Genomic DNA, 18,453 nt, shown 5'->3' on the forward strand with positions numbered 1-18,453 from the left:
CATTAAGATCTCTTGCAACAGGAAATTCGTATCAAGATTTAAAATTTAGTTCTTCAATATTCCAACCCCTGATGACAAAAACTATGCCTGAAACATGTCGGGCTATTTATAAATGTCTAGCACATTAAATAAAGGCGACCGAAATTAATACTTTTTATTCGGAAGCAAAAAACAAACTAAGACATCCTTACGCACGGAGAGCTATGTGACTAAATGCGACTACACGTTCCCAAATGCGTTTCTAATTAGGCTTCTAAATGATTTAGTCAGTCAGAAACCACCCTTGCTACTGAATTCAGTAGATTAACTTACCTAATGCTATTACACTTCACTGAATTCAATCGACTAAATTCAGCCAAGTGTAACAAGCCTTTAAATTATACTACGTACCTACCTCCCATAAATCGTAATATATTAAGTGTATAATCTATGCTACTCACATCTTACCAGATTTCATGATAATGAAATGTGTGAGTGTGGCCTGAATATTGGTGATTTAAATCATATCATTCTGTCCTGTCCTCAGTATAACCACTCCGTGTTATTTGATCTGATCCACTCTGATCCTTCTTCCGTATTCCGTTACCTACATCTGTTCCTGTTTTGCTTTCATCATTAAATCATAATGTATATAAAAAGTTATGTTTATTTTTTATTGTAAATAATACCTATACAGTTACAAGTACATATGTATATAATTAATATTCTATTTGTTTTAATTTATTAATTACTGTTCTTTTCCTTAGCGTAGTATTCTGTATTAGAGACAGTTTTTTTTTATCCTGCTGATCCTATCCTTTATCCGATGTAAACGTCCGATGTAAAATTCTTTTCCTTTACTATTCCGTGTCCTTACATATTAAGTGTATAATCTATGGTCCTTACCTTTGTCTGTGGTAATACGCACTGCGAGAGTCTGCGTGACGCCATAAAAAAAGAATTGCTACTGTTATTTTATTTTTATTTACATGTATACGTTAAATAGAAACGCATTAATAAACTTGTTAATTATTAAGTCTAACTTTATGTCGTGGTCTATTTTAATGAATTCAATATTAACTGTGCATTCCAAATGTCGTGTAGGATTTTATCCTAGGAGTAATTTAAAAAGATTTCCTGTTCCAGATGACAAAGTCGACTGGTCTACCGAGTATAAACAATATAATCCTCCTAATTACACATTTCCAGGCTTACATGGAAAACCATATGCAGATCCAGAAATCGGTTTGTTGTAAAGAAGCACTTTACTGATGTATCTCCAGTTTTAATGCTTTGTGTTAGTAAACAATGCTATAATAACTCAAAAAGATTTATTGTGTTTTAGGTGATCCTAACTTTGAACCTTTATGGAATAGCATTGATGGCAATATAAGTAGAGTGAGTTACAATGGACCATATCAAATTGTCAATGGTTTCCCTTTAAACCCTCTGGGACGTACTGGTATCTGTGGTCGAGGTGTTTTAGGACGATGGGGTCCTAATCATGCTGCAGACCCAATTATAAGTCGTTGGAAAAGACTTGACAATGGAAATATGGCTGTGGGTGTAAATAATAAGTAAATTATTGTTTCTGTAATATCAAAATGGCCAAATAATGTAACTAAAAAGATGAAGATCCCTAACATATATATTCATTTACATTTTCAGACCTATATTACAATTTATAGCTATAAAACGGGGTGACACTGGAGAGTGGGCTATACCAGGTGGTATGGTGGATCCTGGTGAAAAAGTTAGTGAGACTGCTATAAGAGAATTTAAAGAAGAAGCTCTTAATTCATTAAGCCTGGCAGGTTTGTCTTATTTACATTACCTTCAAGAACCAATTAGTATATAGGCCACCTGATAAGGGTTCACCATTGCTCTTGGACATTAGCATGCCATAGCCTGCTTTTCAAACCCCATTTGAAGGGTATGTTACGAATAATGTTAACAAAAATCCCAAAGCGCATACATAGCTCCGATCGCGATGTGAAATACTGCTCTCTGTAATGCATTTGGGTTTGAAGGATAGGGCAGTCGTTGTAACTACACTGAGACCTTAGAACTTCTATGTGAAGGTGGGTGGCGCATTTACGTTGTAGATGTCTATGGGCTCCAGTAACCACTTACCAGGTGGGCTGTGAGTTTGTCCACACATCTAAGCAATAAAAAAATAAAAAACTAATACCTGGAAAGGCAATGAACTTTTTTTTTCCACCTATGCTGATGATCTTGAGAGGCTATTTCAGCTTCACCCTAACATGTAGGTGAGCTCACGGGGCTCAAACCCGAAGTGCTGCTAACAGTGACCCTAGCAACAGCAGTGCTTCGCAGAATCTACCACCGGATCGGAAACGCGACCCACAGAACATCCGGCGAGAAACTCAGTGGGCTGTGTCTATGGGTCAATTCGCTCGTCGAGCCCATCGTCGCAAGCGACGGATTCGACGAGGACGGTGACTGGTAATGTAGATGAAGTTGATGGTTCCTGGAAATAATGATGGGCACTACTCTGGTGGTAGATGATAACATGAAAATGATGGGATCTCAAATTAATGTTCACAATTCAATAAACCTACTTTTATTAGAAAAACACTTTTCAAACTTTTGTTTCAGATAAGATACAATGGGAGAAAGAAATAGATGAATTCTTTAGTGAAGGTGAAGTAATATATCAAGGTTATGTGGATGACTGTAGGAATACTGACAATTCTTGGATTGAGACCATAGCATACAACTTCCATGATGAGAGTGGTTTAACTGTTGGTTTATTAAAACTTCATGCGGGAGATGATGCTGTAGGGGTACGTTGGGTTGACATTACTCCTGACTTAAAACTGTATGCAAGTCACACAGAAATTGTTAGTTCAGTTTTAAAATTAAGAATAAAAAATTGAAACAAAAAATATTTTATAATTTTATTTTCTACAATTATAAAAACTAATGATATATAGAAGTAATGGTTGCTGTGTTTAGGATTATTACCAGACATAAATTATGTTGTCATATACACAATCTGTATAAATGCAAGTAAATGTTTTTCAGACAAAGATATAGATTTGCATGGAGTGTATAGTTCATTTATTAACCCTTCCGCTCCGATCGTCTGCTCTAGACGGCATCCGCGTGTTACCGCTGGATCATCAACCCCACGATATTCTTGTTTGTAGATTCCTGCACATCGATGGCACTTGTCTCGATCTCTTAACCATGTATATTTATTTTTAATTGTTGAGAATTTTAATTTGACATATTAAATATGCTACATTATCTTTGTATTGTTTATGTAAAACAAAGAAGAGTACGGAGAATGACAAGGATGCACCGAAGGACGAGTGCCCAATTTATTTATGCGCAAGATGCACACTATGGCACTGCCGTAGAGAAAGGGTTAAATGAAATTTAGTCAAAGTACCTACATGACTTTAACTAATTCGTCATCATTCATTTCATTTAACCCTCACTTTTATCGAATTAAATTAAAAAAATATTACAAGAACTTTTATGCACTTTTTAAGACGTGGTAAGAGGCGTAAAATTATTTATGATAACATTGTATGATAATTGATGTATATTCAACGGATACAGAGTATTTGTAAAAACAATAATTCGTTATGAATTATGAATGTGTTGTTGTGTTTTGTTTGTCTTAAGTACTTATTACAATATCTATATTATACTTTACCTAATATTATTACATACAATTCGCACCGCAAATTATTCCGACATAACTCGAGGTATTCATTTTGTAATTTAGGCACTTACTTGCGAAAATACGTTTAAATACCACCAAAATATAATTATATTTGTTATGCTGCGCCCATAAAATGACTAGTTCTAAATGATTGAACTACAAACTCGGAAAGCGGATAATTTTTACTTTTAATGAAGAAAAAAAAGATAAAATAAATGCAAACACAGTGGTGTGATCTCGCATCTCAATGTGAAAAACGCCAATTGGTAACTAATCTAAGAACAAAAAAATCGTACATTTATTGTATTATTAGTAGGTACATTTGATCAATTTATCATTCTGTTTCTGTGTAATTTTTTCAATTTTCTTTATCACCTCCTAAGAAATGCTTTATTTTGAACGATTTTTAAGTTAGGTTAGGTTAAGTGACCCCAACAAACCGCACCACGGGCATCTTCAACAATCGGTCAAGGCAATTTAGTAGATAACCGGCACGTAACTTGGCAAGAGTCGCTAGATGCGCAGAAGTCGTTTTTTAGGTCTCTGTGGTTGTCAAGCGGGACGCGGGGAAAGACGTAGCACCATTCCGAGCGCGCGATTGGTGAGTCAGTCGACCCTCCCCTCCCGCACCGCGTCCGCCATCCGTTCGCTCCCGATTATACATGCGCCTACTAAAGTTGTAGGAACCCTTTGTTTATATTGAGTTTTTGTTAAGGGTTGTTATTATTGTTTTAAATTTAGTTTTTGTTACGAGTGTTATTGTTTTAAGTTTGTTTGCAATGCCAGGACCAAATACCAATGCCATATAGTCGATTCAGTCACTGAGCGTTTTATTATTTACGCCGGTGACGACGGCGACTCTTCGTTATGTCGACGATGAGGAGCCAACTCCTTCCACCAGCTCAGGCGCTACCATAAATTTAATCCAAGAGGTAGCACTATTAAAAAATGATAGACGACGGCGACACATAATTTTTAATATTAAGTATATTTATTTAAATAAACTTCTTAACTTTTAATTGTATTTTATTTTTATAACACCTAATACACTTCACGAATTTCTTTCTTTTCTTTAATTTTCTTCTAAACACAGAGGCTTAAAAATAAATTATGGCAAATAAATAATTTAATAAAAATAAATTAAATTCTATACGGGCAATAAAAGTGACCATTTTTTTGTTGCAATGCGTGACATTACCCCCACTACACCAAAACCTTGCCAACTTACGTGCCGCTTACTATACAGGCTACCACGATAAAATATACACACCTATTTTGTGTTAACCCTATGAACGGTGAAAAGTTTCATCAAGTTCTATGAAATGTATCTTCTCTAGCTAAGTGTGGTGGTGGAAAAAATAATAATAAAAAAAATGTGAGCCGTCACGGGACGCCTAGTAGATGTGAAACATCGACATTATTTTGTAAAAGTAATATGCAGAAAAGAACAGATCGTGATAGGAACTAAATATGTCATAATGATAAAATAAAATATTACGAAAAAATAATTTGTTTTCAAGTAAAACACAGGTTATATGTACTGTAGTAAGCAACACTGTATACACTACGGAGTATACACTATAGATATCCGAGATCAGTGTAGCGAGAGAGATGGCTTAACGCCGGATCGAGTGGGAGAGAATCGTACAGTCGATTACGCATCGCGACGCGTCGCCACTCCATACACACTACTGCGTATAGACCGTATATATATAGCGTGGCGACGCGTCGCCACGCCAGAAATCGGTTTTATGTTTCACATCAAAAGTCTAGTTTGGTGGTTGAGGTTCCTGACTACTTTCCTACGGGATATAAATGAGATTCTCGGACTGAGTACCTTTGTAATGGGTATTTGGTAGTCAAACAGCAATACAACTGGTCTAGCCCAGAGATGTACAATGTTTGTACAATGTGACAATATTTTAGAAGCGAATTTAGTTTTACTTTCCACGTGACATTCCTCATTTCCTCCTGTTTGTTTTTTTTTGAAAAAAAAGAGGTTATTCAAATGTTTTCATGAAAATGTACATGTATGAAAATACATATAGTAAATTGTTAATCCTAAGTTGAATTGTAGATCATAAGTTGTCAGTGGTTATGCTCAAATTTCCACAACTGCTGGAACACTAGTATGTATAAATTAAGAACTGTCTGAGAGACTTTTTCAACACAAACGTCCTCATATCGTAAAAATCATAGGGAAAAATATATTTTACTAAGAACATTGCCTACTTTTTTTAGGACATGTACATTTTATTGATGGAAAACCAACATATATATTATTTATTATAATTAATAGATATTAATGCAGCAAATTGATAAATAATTCTAGTGATTTCAATTCCAACATCAATAAATACAGAGCCTAAAATGAAGATTCTCTAAAGAAGGTGACGTTATTGGAGAAGACATTTCTCAAGTTGTTATTTTCAATACATTTTTTTTTTACAAAAATACTATATTAATCTGAAATAAAGCGAATTTTATAAATTCATAGCATATTGAACAATTCCCGAGTTTACTACACGAGTAGTGTAGAATGGACTGACAGTGATATCACACTTCCTTACGTACATTGGCTGGAGACATCAGGTGGCCATGTCGACCGGGGCGGCCGCGTTGTAGGCGCGGTAACAGTTCACGTCGTTGATTAGCCGATGTATATTCTGTGTAAACGTAGGGAGATCCTAAAACAAGAATTTTAATGTTAAGTTTTTTCATACTACCGCCATTACTCGACAAAATAATTTGTTTAGCAAAACGTTAAATTTTATGAATTATTACTTAAAATTAACGGCAAAATTAAAAATATTATTTTAATAGTATATGTTGTTAAGGTAATGTTGTAAATTACTATTGATATATCCAAAAATATACACAACGTTACCTATGTAAAATGTTTAAGTGATGAATGTTTAAATGAAATATTTTCTGCTTTTTCCTTACATTTCATTATTATGCAACGAAAACAATATTGGCTTTTCGTAGTTCTAGTGTATTTATACAGATCAGGTGGTTTGCGGTATATGCTAGTAAGTATCATTTGTATAATTCATTAATAATGTGTAGGTATGTGCATTACTATAATTCTCATGTTGTGTTTGTTATTTTAGTTATGTGTTATCTGTTCTACACACACTCATCACTTTTTATTATTATTCTCATTATCCTCTCGCAGGTCTGCTGGAAGAGATTTCTTAAAGAAATAAGCAGTGCCTTTGTACATAATTTTTCTATTACTCTGTATCATGTCCTCTTTTCTGTGTGTACATAAATAAATAAATAAAAAATAAATAAATAAATAAATAATATTCTTATTAACTACACAACGGTAAATCTACAGGGCGATGTAATAAGGCGTGACGTACAGTATCTGGTGGGAAGTTCTCGAGGTACTGCAGGTGGTGCGGCGCGAGGCCGGGCAGCGAGCGCAGGAAGCGCGGCAGGAAGGCGAGGCGGAACGCGGAGAAGTCGACCGCCGCCATCGCGTGCACCGCCGCCGTCAGCTCGTCGCGCGCCAGCCCGCGCCAGCCGCCCTCCGCCAGCCCGCCCAGCGCCACCGACAGGAACTCGCACAGGAACTCCGAACGGAATATAGCCTGACACCAAGTACAGGGTGTGTTTTTATGTAATAAATACCTCAACATAAATAAATCACAATATTCATTTAACAGTTTGAAATTTAGTGTAACTGTAACTTAATTGAAACAAATTGAGGAGACGGCCTTCGTATTAATTGACTAATATTGTCTTTATTCGTTAATCGTGTGATTCAAGATATAAATAAAATCAACTCAAAATTCTGAGAGAACTTTCGTGACTTCAAATCAGATATTCATTGTGTTCCTTACTTAAAATTCAATTAAAACGATAACAACATATTTCTTCTAAATATAAACCTATATTAACGTTTAAAACACCAGAACTGCTGCACGTTCATTTTCTACGTACGTACATTCTACGTATATTACTGGTGGTAGGACCTCTTGTGAGTCCGCGCGGGTAGGTACCACCACCCTGCCCATTTCTGCCGTGAAGCAGTAATGCGTTTCGGTTTGAAGGGTGGGGCAGCCGTTGTAACTATACTGGGACCTTACAACTTATATCTCAAGATGGGTGGCGCATTTACGTTGTAAATGTCTATGGGTTCCAGTAACCACTTAACACTAGGTGGGCTGTAAGCTCGTCCACCCATCTAAGCAATAAAAAAAAACACGAATGCATATCGTCGTTGTCAAACCAAAATCGGCTATGTGCACTTTTTGAGATTTTTACTTTTTGACCCTTTTCGTATAGTTCACAGCCCTACCTACCGTATAAAAAAAACTTATGTGTCTATAGCTTTAATATTTTTCTATAGCTTTCATTTAATGTAGTTCTTAAAAATTCACCTTCACATAAAATTTAATACGAAAATGTTTTACTCGTTAATTTAAAATAGAGTTTTTGCACATAGCAGATTTTGGTTTGACAACGACGACTTATAAGCTGTAGATCGTGTAGACTGAATATATTGACAAGCATTACCTTTATAATGCAAATAAAGTTTGATAGGTGACCAAAAATTTAAACCAAGGATCTGAATGCGATAACTTAGCCCACACTGGCTTATAACACTCGTGTCACAGTCACTATACACCAACACAATCTAGCCGTCGACCTCATGTCTAACGTGACCATACGTCCTGCTTTGGGAGGGATTGTCCCGCTTTCAGGCTATCCGTCCCGCTGTCCCCAACGAGAACAAAAATGTCCCGCTTTCATTTATCTGTTATGCATGTATTTATTAGAAACTTACCGAATACTTATTTATCCCAAATCCTTATGGTATTACAAAATACATAGTAAAGTAACTCTAACTTTGCGGTAGAAATAAATATTATTTTAAGGGCAAGTCGGTGTAAGAATGATATTTTTTTTTTTTTATTACCTTTGTAGGCAGACGGGCATACGGGCCACCTGATGGTGAGTGATTACCGTCGCCCATGGACTTCAGCAATGCCAGGGGCAGAGCCAAGCCGCTGCCTACCGCTTAATACTCTCCACAAGCCTCGTTTGAAGAAGGACATGTCATAGCGCTCGGGAAATACCGTGGAGGGGAGCTCATTCCATAGCCGGATGGTACGTGGCAAAAAAGATCTCTGGAAACGCACTGTGGATGACCGCAGCGGCTCCAGGTGGTATGGATGAACTCTACTGTGATGGCGGGCGGTGCGATGGTAAAAACGAGATGCTGGTATCATCTCGAACAATTCCTCAGAGCACTCCCCATGGAACATACGGTATAAAATACAGAGGGAACTGAAGTCCCTCCGCAGACCCAGAGGCTCCAAACGATCCGAGAGAATGGGATTAATCCGAGAGAATGGGATTAAGATGCCAGTGCGGATAAGATACCATAATGAATTATTTCAAGTCATTTAAAAAAAATTTTTTTTTGCACTTACATATTACATCTTACCCCGACGTATCCTATATATGTATTTATTTATATACGAAATTCGGTAGGCGTCCCGCTTTGACACGAAAAAAAAAAAAGGTCACGTTACTCATGTCTCAAGGCGAACACATGAGCCGGTCCATCCATTGCGGTAGGCAGGCTTGGCTCTGCCCCTGGCATTGCTGATGAATTCCATGGGCGACGGTAACCACTCACCATCAGGTGTGCCGTATGCTCGTCTGCCTACAAGGGCAATAAAAAAAATATCTATGTAGTACAATACGTAAACTCACTTTATGATAGAGTTTCCACTTGCTGTTGAGCGTCTCGAGCGTCGCAATGTTGAGCTTGAGCAGCTCTATGTCGGGCAGCAGCAGGGCGCGCCCGAGCGCAGACAGCGCGCCGCGGAACTCGTCCGCGCGCCGCCCCCCCTCCGCCGTGTCGCACTTGTGCGGGAAGAAGTATCGCCACCGATGAATTAATACGCTACAACAAAACCTATCCATCACTACATAGTACAAAAGAAAGTCGCTTTCTCTGTCCCTATAAAAAAAATACATTTTTAAAAATACATTTATACCGCATTTACGAGATCGTGAAAGTTTCAATTAAAATTAACGTTTTTTTTTATTTATTTTTTAATTTTAAACGTTCACGCATCTATATATATGTATATTTTTTATTGCTTAGATGAGTAGACGAGCTCACAGCCCACCTAGTTTTAAGTGGTTACTGGCGCCCATAGACATCTACAACGTAAATGCGCCACCCATCTTGAGATATAAGTTCTAAGGTTTCAAGTATATGTAGTTACAACGGCTGCCCTACCCTTCAAACCGAAACGCATTACTGCTTCACGGCAGAAATAGGCAAGGTGGTGGTACCTACCCGCGCGGACTCACAAGAGGCCCTACCAGCAGTGTGTTGTTGCCCCCACCTGGCTAGCAGCGCGTGCGCGGCCCGCGCGAGGTCCGGCGCCAGGTGCGAGGCGCGCGGCAGCACGTGGCGGTGCAGCAGCTCGAGCACCACGTCCACGCGCACGCCGCCGCCGCCCGCCTCCACGCCCAGCCGCACGCACTGCACCAGCCGCTCCAGGCTGCCCTCCGTGCCGCCCCTGCAAGCGCACAACCACAACAACCTTACTACTACCGACCGAACCAACCTAATATCACAAAGCTGAGCCGCGGCCTTTTTATCTCCACTGTGTTAGTATAATATATTGTAATAGTGTTATGTAGTGGGATAGTCAGTATATCTATATCTTATTTATAAGTTTCACTTCTACCGTGTGTGACTTGCACACACACACACTTTTTTTCATACGAAGTATTATTGTAAAGGTAAATGCGAAACCTCATTATTTCCATACTAACTATGGTAAGCTTAGGCCCCTTTTGCGTTGACGTCCTCATATATCATTGTAGGAATAACGACGAAAGGGAAGATCTTCAACCGAGCAGGTAATTGTTCGGTGGACCGACGGTCCGAATATTGTTGTTCGGAACTTGTATACAGGGGGGTGCAACTCCCATACAAAGGAAAATAACATACAACTAGCGTCATCTTACTCCTGTGGCGACGTCATTTTTGTAACTTTTAGGCATTAATGATCTAATAAACTCACTAGATGGCAGATATGAGTTCTGACTCAATAAAAAATGTAGCGTACTTTGAAGCAGTGCTTCCACTTTTAGGGAATTCTCCCTTTTTTAGGGAAAAATAGCTGATATTTTGGATGATAAAGACAATTTAAAAAATACCAGGATTTAGGATATTTCGGGGTAAAAAGCAAAGCCTATACTAGTAACTGTTGTGAATTTTAAAATAAACGATAATTAAAGTAAAACAATGAACATTTTATTTTATGGAGAGAGAATGACATTAAGTCGAGTTGACAAGTAAAAGAATAAAACAGAGTTGTGTATAAAAACTATAAAGGTTTGATTCAACAGTAACCCTCTAGTAAAGTAAATCATAGATTAAGCCACTGCTTTTTCTTAGGGATTCCCCAGAATCCCAATAAGTATAATCCGCCAAATTTTTATTTACCTATTTTCGTTGATGTCACCAGAACTTACTTGTATTGTAATATACAGGTACTTCATGTACCATGAAAGATTATCATGGTAATTTCATTTACGAAAACCTTGTAATTGTCATTTCACTTTTGCTAGCAGTTCCTTCTTCAAAGACTGAGGTGGAAAGATTATTCAGTGTTCTCAAATTTAAAAACTGACAAAAGAAACAGGCTTTCTAATGAAACCCTGAACGGCTTGCTTCATAGAAAGTTCCCAACTTTGCCAGCAAACAATTGCTCAATTTTAGAACCGAACAGTGTTAGGTTGTGCAGCAAAAGAATATAAAAGCAATGCGTCGACTTCCTTGAAAATTCTAATCCTATAGATCTATGTTCTTCTGGGGGCGTTTATATTATATATACCTACATTAAATAATATGCTGTGGTTTATTTTCTGTATTTTATTTACGCTTTCTATATAAAGGATTTATGAAAGTTGTCTAGGAAATTTTAGGGTAAATTCAAAAGAAACTAGGGTAAAATGTGTTAAAAAAAACGTAAGTGGAAACACTGCTTTGAAGTTTTCAAAATTCCAGGGCCGTAAAACAATCTCAAAAAAAAAAAAAGTTTTCAAAATGTCGTAACGATTTAATTTTTTAAATCGTTTTTTTTTGGTCTTGGTGTGAGTTATTTTACGTTGTAGTATTAATTTAGAGCAACTTTTAGCTTTATGAGAATATTAGACGATTAGACATTGAGAAACTCTGTTTTGAATTCTCTTTAGACATAACTTGGCTCCAATACTTTTTTCTTCGTTAGCGTTTCGTAAGCCTGTGTAACTATTTTCATTTCTTACAGAATGTTTATTATTAAAAATCAGCATGCCTCGAAGATCGAAAATGAAATGCTATTTCGGATGCCTTGATAACGGTGAGTTTACACTATTTTCCCGGTATATTATTTGCTAACAGAATTATTATTCATAATATAATTAAATGAATTAGCACCAACTAATGGTCCTTCCTATTTCTGCTGCCTAGCTATCATATATGTTAAGTTTTGATCAAAACAGTCGGTATTAAGTCTCGTACTATCACACACACACCTCAGATAATAAAATTGTCTCGAGTGGGTGGAAGTATTTATGTTTTGCAACTCAGCGTATTATATGCTTATTGTCAAGTGGGCCCGAACTAGTTTTTTGGAATGATCAATCAGTCATGCTTTCCTGTTTAAATAAAATACAGCACAATTGATCTCACATCCAAAGTTAGATGATGGCATTCACGTTTTGTTTCCTGGTGTTTGATAACTAAGTTACACCAAGTGGCCTGTGACCACGTTCATCCTTCTACCCAATATAAAATAATGTTTTTATTTTTGTAGACAAAGGTTTGATAATGACAAAATTTTATGGAAAAATTATAAGGAGCACTAAAATGTCTGAAACATGAAAAGATTGATGCACTATATTTGAACCAGAACGTGTTATGTAATATATTAATTTGTAAGTAAGATTACATTAACACTAAATTTTTCATGGTCGTATTTTTTCAATATTTGTTACATACTTAAGATACTTTGTTTCTCCGTTTCAGAAGAGAAACTGATTCAGCAAGGAATGTGAACTCTCAAGGGATCTTAATTTTTTTTAAATATGTTTATAATTGATAAATTAATAATTGAAATAGTTCATAAGAACTAAATTGATGCCAATTTTGTTTTAAAATAGGTTGTTTAGTTCTTATAGTTATAGTATTACGTTTGAATAGTTGTAATTAGTAAGTTAGTAATATATGAAAATACTGATATAAATTTTTGTAAATAACCTTTTGTAAATTCTACGAGAAGATGATTTTAATTAATGATCAAAAGTCAACGGTCTTTAAAAGCATTATTTGCAATTATTTAGATTAACTGTGGAATATATTTGCTAAGTTGTGTTTTCTGTATGAGCAGATATAAATGAAAATGCCCAAACATGATTATGTTTCTTACATTTTCATTATGTGAAATCAATATGCTTGTGACTGAGTATATTAATAATTTATTAAAACTTAAGTGATAGACAGCAACCCCTATGGCACTGCTGAAGTTTATAAGCACTGGTGACCACTTATCATGGGCCGGGTTGCGTGCTCGTCTGCTGTTGAGTGCAATAAAAATTTTCGAAACCCTTTCTATTATTTAGATGTAATATTAGTGTACATTTAATTTGGATTAAAAGATAAATTTACATTTTATGTTTGCATGTGTATGTTTATAATTCATTTGCATGTAACGAACACCAGTTTCTTTTGTAACAAAATTCAAACTAATGGTTTGCAATGAATGTAATTAACTTTAATTATGATGATTTTCTTTCAATCTGCTGTTTGTTTTATCTAGTATTACCAAAGCTAAAGCGTCACAAACGTCAGAATAGAAATAAATTAGAAGGGAAATAAAACTATAACTATTGTAATCATGTCTAAGATTTCTATAAGCGTCATTAAGTACAAACTATCAATATTTAAGAGTACTTTAAATCATCATTACAATTTTTCCACATTTTTATTTTTTCAAATTACGTAAAAAACGTTTTGTGCAGAACAAAATGTCACATATTATGAACCATTCTGGGTTAATTGTTTCTTAAATGTGTAAATATTTATAAGAGTGCTAAGAATAATTTAGTATTCACTTTAGTGTGTGTATTATCTCTACAATGCTAGTTTAAATGACAATTATTGTATGACGAAGCATAGATAGTGTTTATAGATGTAAGATTTTCGTACAAGGTCATGATCTGTCATGATCAACTTTAAGCAAGAACTGCTATCATTGTGAAACAAATTTATTAAATTTAATTCAAATTGTCTACTATGTTTGTAATGGAAAGCTGACATGTTTATATTTCGCACGAATGACTTGATTGAGATGGAATGATTTGATTATCTAGACTTATTTAACTTTTAGATAACTTTCGATTTAATGTTATTAAGTACTCTAGTAGGATTAATCTAGAGGAGTTATTGTTATTCGAAATTTTATACAATTGTACGTTCATACTATCTTTTAACAGTAAATTGTTTGTAATATAGGGAAATTAAATAGCTTACAGAGAATTACAGCTTTTTATTTTAAAAAACTGTTTTCTCTCTGTATGAAAAGGTCTTATCAATTAGAATGCTGAACACAATCAAACGTTCTTTAATATTTCATAAGTACTACCGGGAATTTCAGCGATTCTAAACGATAAGATTTTTTCATAAAGAGAGTTAATTATAAAAAATATTAAAATTACTAAAAAAGCCACCTGGTGGGGGGTAGGGAGACTAATAATCGACAGCAGTGACGCCTGCTGTCCTGGGCTCTAACTAAAGCAAAAATAAAAATGAGAGTTGCGCATCTATCTCAAATATATTAAGTGTTTGTTTTTCCTACCTAAGCTGAGCCTTGAGCCTTGAGAGGCTATGTCAGCGTAACCCTAACTTTTGTAGGTGAGCTCACGGGGCTCAAACCTGACGTCGTTGCTAACACGAACCCTAGCAAGAGTCGTGCTTCGCAGAATCTACCACCGGATCGGAAACGCGACCCACTGAGAAGATCCGGCGAGAAACTCAGTGGGCTGTGTCTGAGAGTTAATTTACTCGTCGAGCCCTTCGTCGCAAGCGACGGGTTCGACGAGAACGGTGACCGGTGCTTGAAGTACCTAAAAGCACCGTTAGTGGATCAGGAGGATCCGAGATGACGTGTTTAGGGCGACGTCGACTGCTTTCCATTCTGTCCGCAGGATCGGGAATGTAGTTACCGGCGGCCACGATGAGAGGGTTCTCGTGTCGTGCCGCTTTATCGAAGTGGCGCATGGACGCCGACTGAAGATACTTACTGATGGACTCTAAGTCCAGGTCGTCATGGAGGTCGACGTTCCTGACGAACCACGGGGCTCCGACGGCTATCCTGCAAAAACGGGATTGAATAATTTGAAAGGATTTTAAGTGTATGCGGGCCGCGTGAGCGAACACTACACTTGCATAGGTCATGACGGGGCGTATGCAAGTTTTGTAGAGTGTCACCTTATTTCTAAGGGACATTTTACTTCGCCTACATATCATCGGGTAGAGACGTCCTAGAATGAAGGCGGCACGGTCGCGTACCGTCTTGATGTGGGGGCGGAATGTCATCCTACTGTCGAGGGTGACGCCTAAATATTTGACCTTCGGGGCCCACGGTATGGGCTGGTCGAACATCGTGATTGGGCGAACGGCGGGGGCGGGGTTATTGACGCGCCTAGTCGGGAGGGGGATGCTCAGCGTGGTGGCTAAGTGTATAATCTATGCTTGTATATATGCACGCTTATATTGAAAATGTCGTAAGCGAGATTCAGGCATCTGTCAAATATCATGCATTGTATGATGGCTACCCGCCACATCATCTTTGCAATTTGACTCTCTCTTTACTAGTGGTAGGACATCTTATGAGTAGATACCACTGCCTATTTCTGCTGTGAAACAGTAATGCGTTTCGGTTTGAGGGGCGGGCAGTCGCTGTTAAAAGTGAGACTTTACAACACCGTGACTCAAAGGTAAGTGGCGGCATTTACGTAGTAGATGTCTATTAGCTCCGGTAACCACTTAACACCAGGTGGGCTGTGAGCTCGTCCACCCATCTAAGTAAAAACAAACATTAAAAAAAACAAAAATACCTCTGAGCTACATCAAGGAACACGTCGATGGCGGCGTAAGTAAAGTTCCCGAGCTGCGGCAGTAACGCGGTGAAAAGTGCTAGAAAGAAATCCGTTATCTCGGTCTCTGCGGCTGCATACATTCCGCTGGGCTCGCACAGCATCCGAAGCGCCGTTTCCGCTGCGTTTTGTATGCCTTCCGCTATTATCTGTGGTCGTTATAATAAAGCAGTATTAGCAGAGACTTTTTGGCGGGAGCGTGAGGAGTGAAGTTGTGTGATTTGTTTTATTTTGTCTATTTAGTGTTTCTTCGGGTTTAAATGTGTATTAATGGTGGTTTATTAACTGTTTAATATCTGTGAAAGTGCACAAATGTGGGAAAATGAAACAAAGCCGCTGCACGTAATTTCTTAGGATCCTCCAAAAAGTCCACTGAAAAAATCTCAGTAAATGACCACCATTTTCTCGTTGTCGACGTCTCGTTACAGCAAGGATAAAACCGAATCTACGGGCAAGTTAACAAACTCGTTTGATCTTTGATTTGATCGTTTAAGCTATTGTTTGAAATGAAAACCTAAAATTTGGCAAACAAATTTGATCGTTTACAGAGCGGTTTAATGTTTAATTTATGATGCAATTTATTTATTTCTTAAAATAAAGATCAAAATTTATAATCTATGTATTCTTCTACCGTAGTCTTCGGCGCACCAGGAAAGGTTCCTATCATAGTATCGTCAACGTACAATAGAGGGCGCTTGAATAGCTTCAAGAAATCCACCAATAGCCGTTCTCACACGAAGGGTGACTGGGATTGAAAAATACTTTAACGATCCAATTTCGCAGTTTTTACTGTCGTTATATTGTTACGGTACCACGAAAACTAAAGTTATTGAAACATTGGAAATAATTTAATACCAATAAAAAAAACACGAGGGTTAATCGTAAAAATAGTTTTTTTTTTAAAGCACTGCCACTTTTTATAGGGTGATTTCTGGATGACCATTTTATAAGTTTGTTCATGGTTGGGTGCTGTACCTTTTTGGAGTGCGTGGATGCGTCCGCGAAGGCGTGCAGCAGCGCAGTGAGCGGCGGCAGTGCGGCGCGCGGCGCGGCCCCCGCCCCCGCCCCCCACGCCGCCACCAGCGCGCGCGCCCGCTCGCCCGTCCCGCGCACGAACAGCGACACCAGCGCCTCGCGGACCGCGCCCGCCGTCTGACAGACACATAGTTTTTTTGTATTTATTGCCCTTGTAGGCAGACGAGCATACGGCCCATCTGATGGTGAGTGGTTACCGTCCATGGTCTTCAGCAATGCCAGGGGGGCAGAGCCAAACCGCTGCCTACCGCTATGATGTGATATAATGCGCCATGTGCACTATTAGCCTATCCTACCCTATCCGGGGGCAGGACTATCATAATCATATTGTTCGCATACATTAATCAAAAAAAAAAAAAGTGTTTGTAATAAGAAAAGTTTGAAAACAAAAACAAAAACACTCGTTAGCCGCAAACCGAACTAAAAATTTAAATAACAGTTTTTATTATAATCAGGATGCAAAGTATTGAATAAAAAAAACAATGTTATCGGTACTAAGGGTAGTGAGTACGAGGCGTTAGATAATAGATCACAACATTTTATTTGAAATCAAACTAAAGTCCGCCACGTGTTAAGATTATACGACGTCGTCCTTAGAAAACGTTTGTCAAAAATTTACACAAAGGAAAAAATCTTTAAAACTGGAAGATTTTAGCATGCTCAATAAAATCGAATAACTATATGATTATCTATTTTAATATATAAATCTACAGTGGTTTTTACGGATGTTCCGTTATAACTACTGAACCATGCATCCGATTGACTTGAAACTTGGTATCCATGTAGAAAATACATGTACTTGATGGATAGGCTAATATTTTTATGAGTGTTGTACTCCCAGTTGCGGGGGCATTAATGATGAGAATGTTGGTGGGGGTGAGAAATAATAATGTTAATTCTAATTGCCCAGCGAAGCAGGCGGGTACAGCTAGTTGAATTATAAATGTGTTTTAATTCGATTACATACAAGCTTGACATATTATAAACGATATCTCACTTTCGGTTCCAGGTAGTGCAGGGAGCGTTGCGCGTGATTGTACAGTTCGCCGACGAGCGACATGGGATCACTTGTCAACTTAACGTTTTTCGATAAACTCAATAGCAGCTGCGCAGCCGCTTGGCACAGTAACGGAGGTTCCTGTAACAGAAGCCACGAGTTCGATATATTTATTTATTATTTTATTTTAATACTAACAATCACGCCACGTTATCTGGTCCCGTAATAAGTTCGTAAAGAACTTGTATTACAGGTACCAGATAACGGAAATAAATGCAAGATTTTTATTATACACATACATATATTTAATATACATTCATAACCCTGGAAAAGACATTTTATATTTCTCAGACAAATATCTTCCCTTGGCGGGATTCTAACACGCGACCCCCTTGTGCAGTGACCATGCCACTTACCACTACACCAAACGGCCGTTAAGTAATCATCATTTGAGTAAAATTGCCAGTTCACATTTTAGACACTGTTCTATTAGGAAACTGTCTTTTTTATTGTTCAAATAGACGGATGAACTCACGGTCCATATGCTTTTAAGTAGTTATCA

At 37.5% G+C, this 18,453-nt stretch overlaps 2 protein-coding genes and 1 long non-coding RNA gene across 7 annotated transcripts in view; 2 read left to right on the forward strand and 1 right to left on the reverse strand.

The window, feature by feature from the left end:
* The window catches only part of LOC101735669 (exportin-6), a 37,636-nt gene that overhangs the window by 8,034 nt on the left and 11,149 nt on the right, over positions 1–18,453 (reverse strand). The window contains exons 15-22 of one of the 4 annotated variants that reach the window (XM_062669757.1): positions 17,892–18,032; positions 16,835–17,011; positions 15,821–16,008; positions 10,054–10,230; positions 9,410–9,602; positions 7,045–7,275; positions 6,251–6,363; positions 2,887–3,156 (exon numbers count right to left, since the gene is read on the reverse strand). In XM_062669757.1, the coding sequence (XP_062525741.1) occupies positions 6,265–6,363; positions 7,045–7,275; positions 9,410–9,602; positions 10,054–10,230; positions 15,821–16,008; positions 16,835–17,011; positions 17,892–18,032 (1,206 nt within the window). In that variant the 3' untranslated portion in view covers positions 2,887–3,156; positions 6,251–6,264. Of the gene's footprint in view, positions 1–2,886; positions 6,364–7,044; positions 7,276–9,409; positions 9,603–10,053; positions 10,231–15,004; positions 15,076–15,820; positions 16,009–16,834; positions 17,012–17,891; positions 18,033–18,453 lie in introns of those variants that run through there. The other 3 variants (XM_062669758.1, XM_038012364.2, XM_038012366.2) reach the window with 3 other exon arrangements.
* On the forward strand, positions 876–4,695 carry LOC101743377 (ADP-ribose pyrophosphatase, mitochondrial). The gene is made up of 4 exons (XM_004932122.4): positions 876–1,224; positions 1,325–1,556; positions 1,648–1,793; positions 2,599–4,695. The coding sequence occupies exons 1-4, from the start codon at positions 969–971 to the stop codon at positions 2,877–2,879; spliced, it is 915 nt and encodes a 304-aa protein (XP_004932179.1). The 5' UTR covers positions 876–968; the 3' UTR covers positions 2,880–4,695.
* Positions 10,412–14,240, forward strand: LOC119628787 (uncharacterized). Of its 2 annotated transcripts, XR_009973701.1 has the most exons (4): positions 10,412–11,815; positions 11,992–12,063; positions 12,520–12,640; positions 12,732–14,240. It is a non-coding gene; the product is annotated as an uncharacterized LOC119628787 (long non-coding RNA). The 2 variants fall into 2 exon arrangements; XR_009973700.1 differs by having other exon boundaries at positions 10,416–12,063.

This window comes from Bombyx mori, chromosome 8 (assembly GCF_030269925.1).
Source record: "Bombyx mori chromosome 8, ASM3026992v2".
NCBI lineage: Eukaryota > Metazoa > Arthropoda > Insecta > Lepidoptera > Bombycidae > Bombyx > Bombyx mori.

Bases quoted from the DNA above. Each gene is read 5' to 3' on its own strand.
- LOC101743377 (XM_004932122.4), top strand. From the start codon at position 969: ATGTATACGTTAAATAGAAACGCATTAATAAACTTGTTAATTATTAAG. The intron at 1,557-1,647 runs GTAAATTATTGT...TTACATTTTCAG, and splicing joins GCTGTGGGTGTAAATAATAA to ACCTATATTACAATTTATAG. The intron at 1,794-2,598 runs GTTTGTCTTATT...CTTTTGTTTCAG, and splicing joins TAATTCATTAAGCCTGGCAG to ATAAGATACAATGGGAGAAA.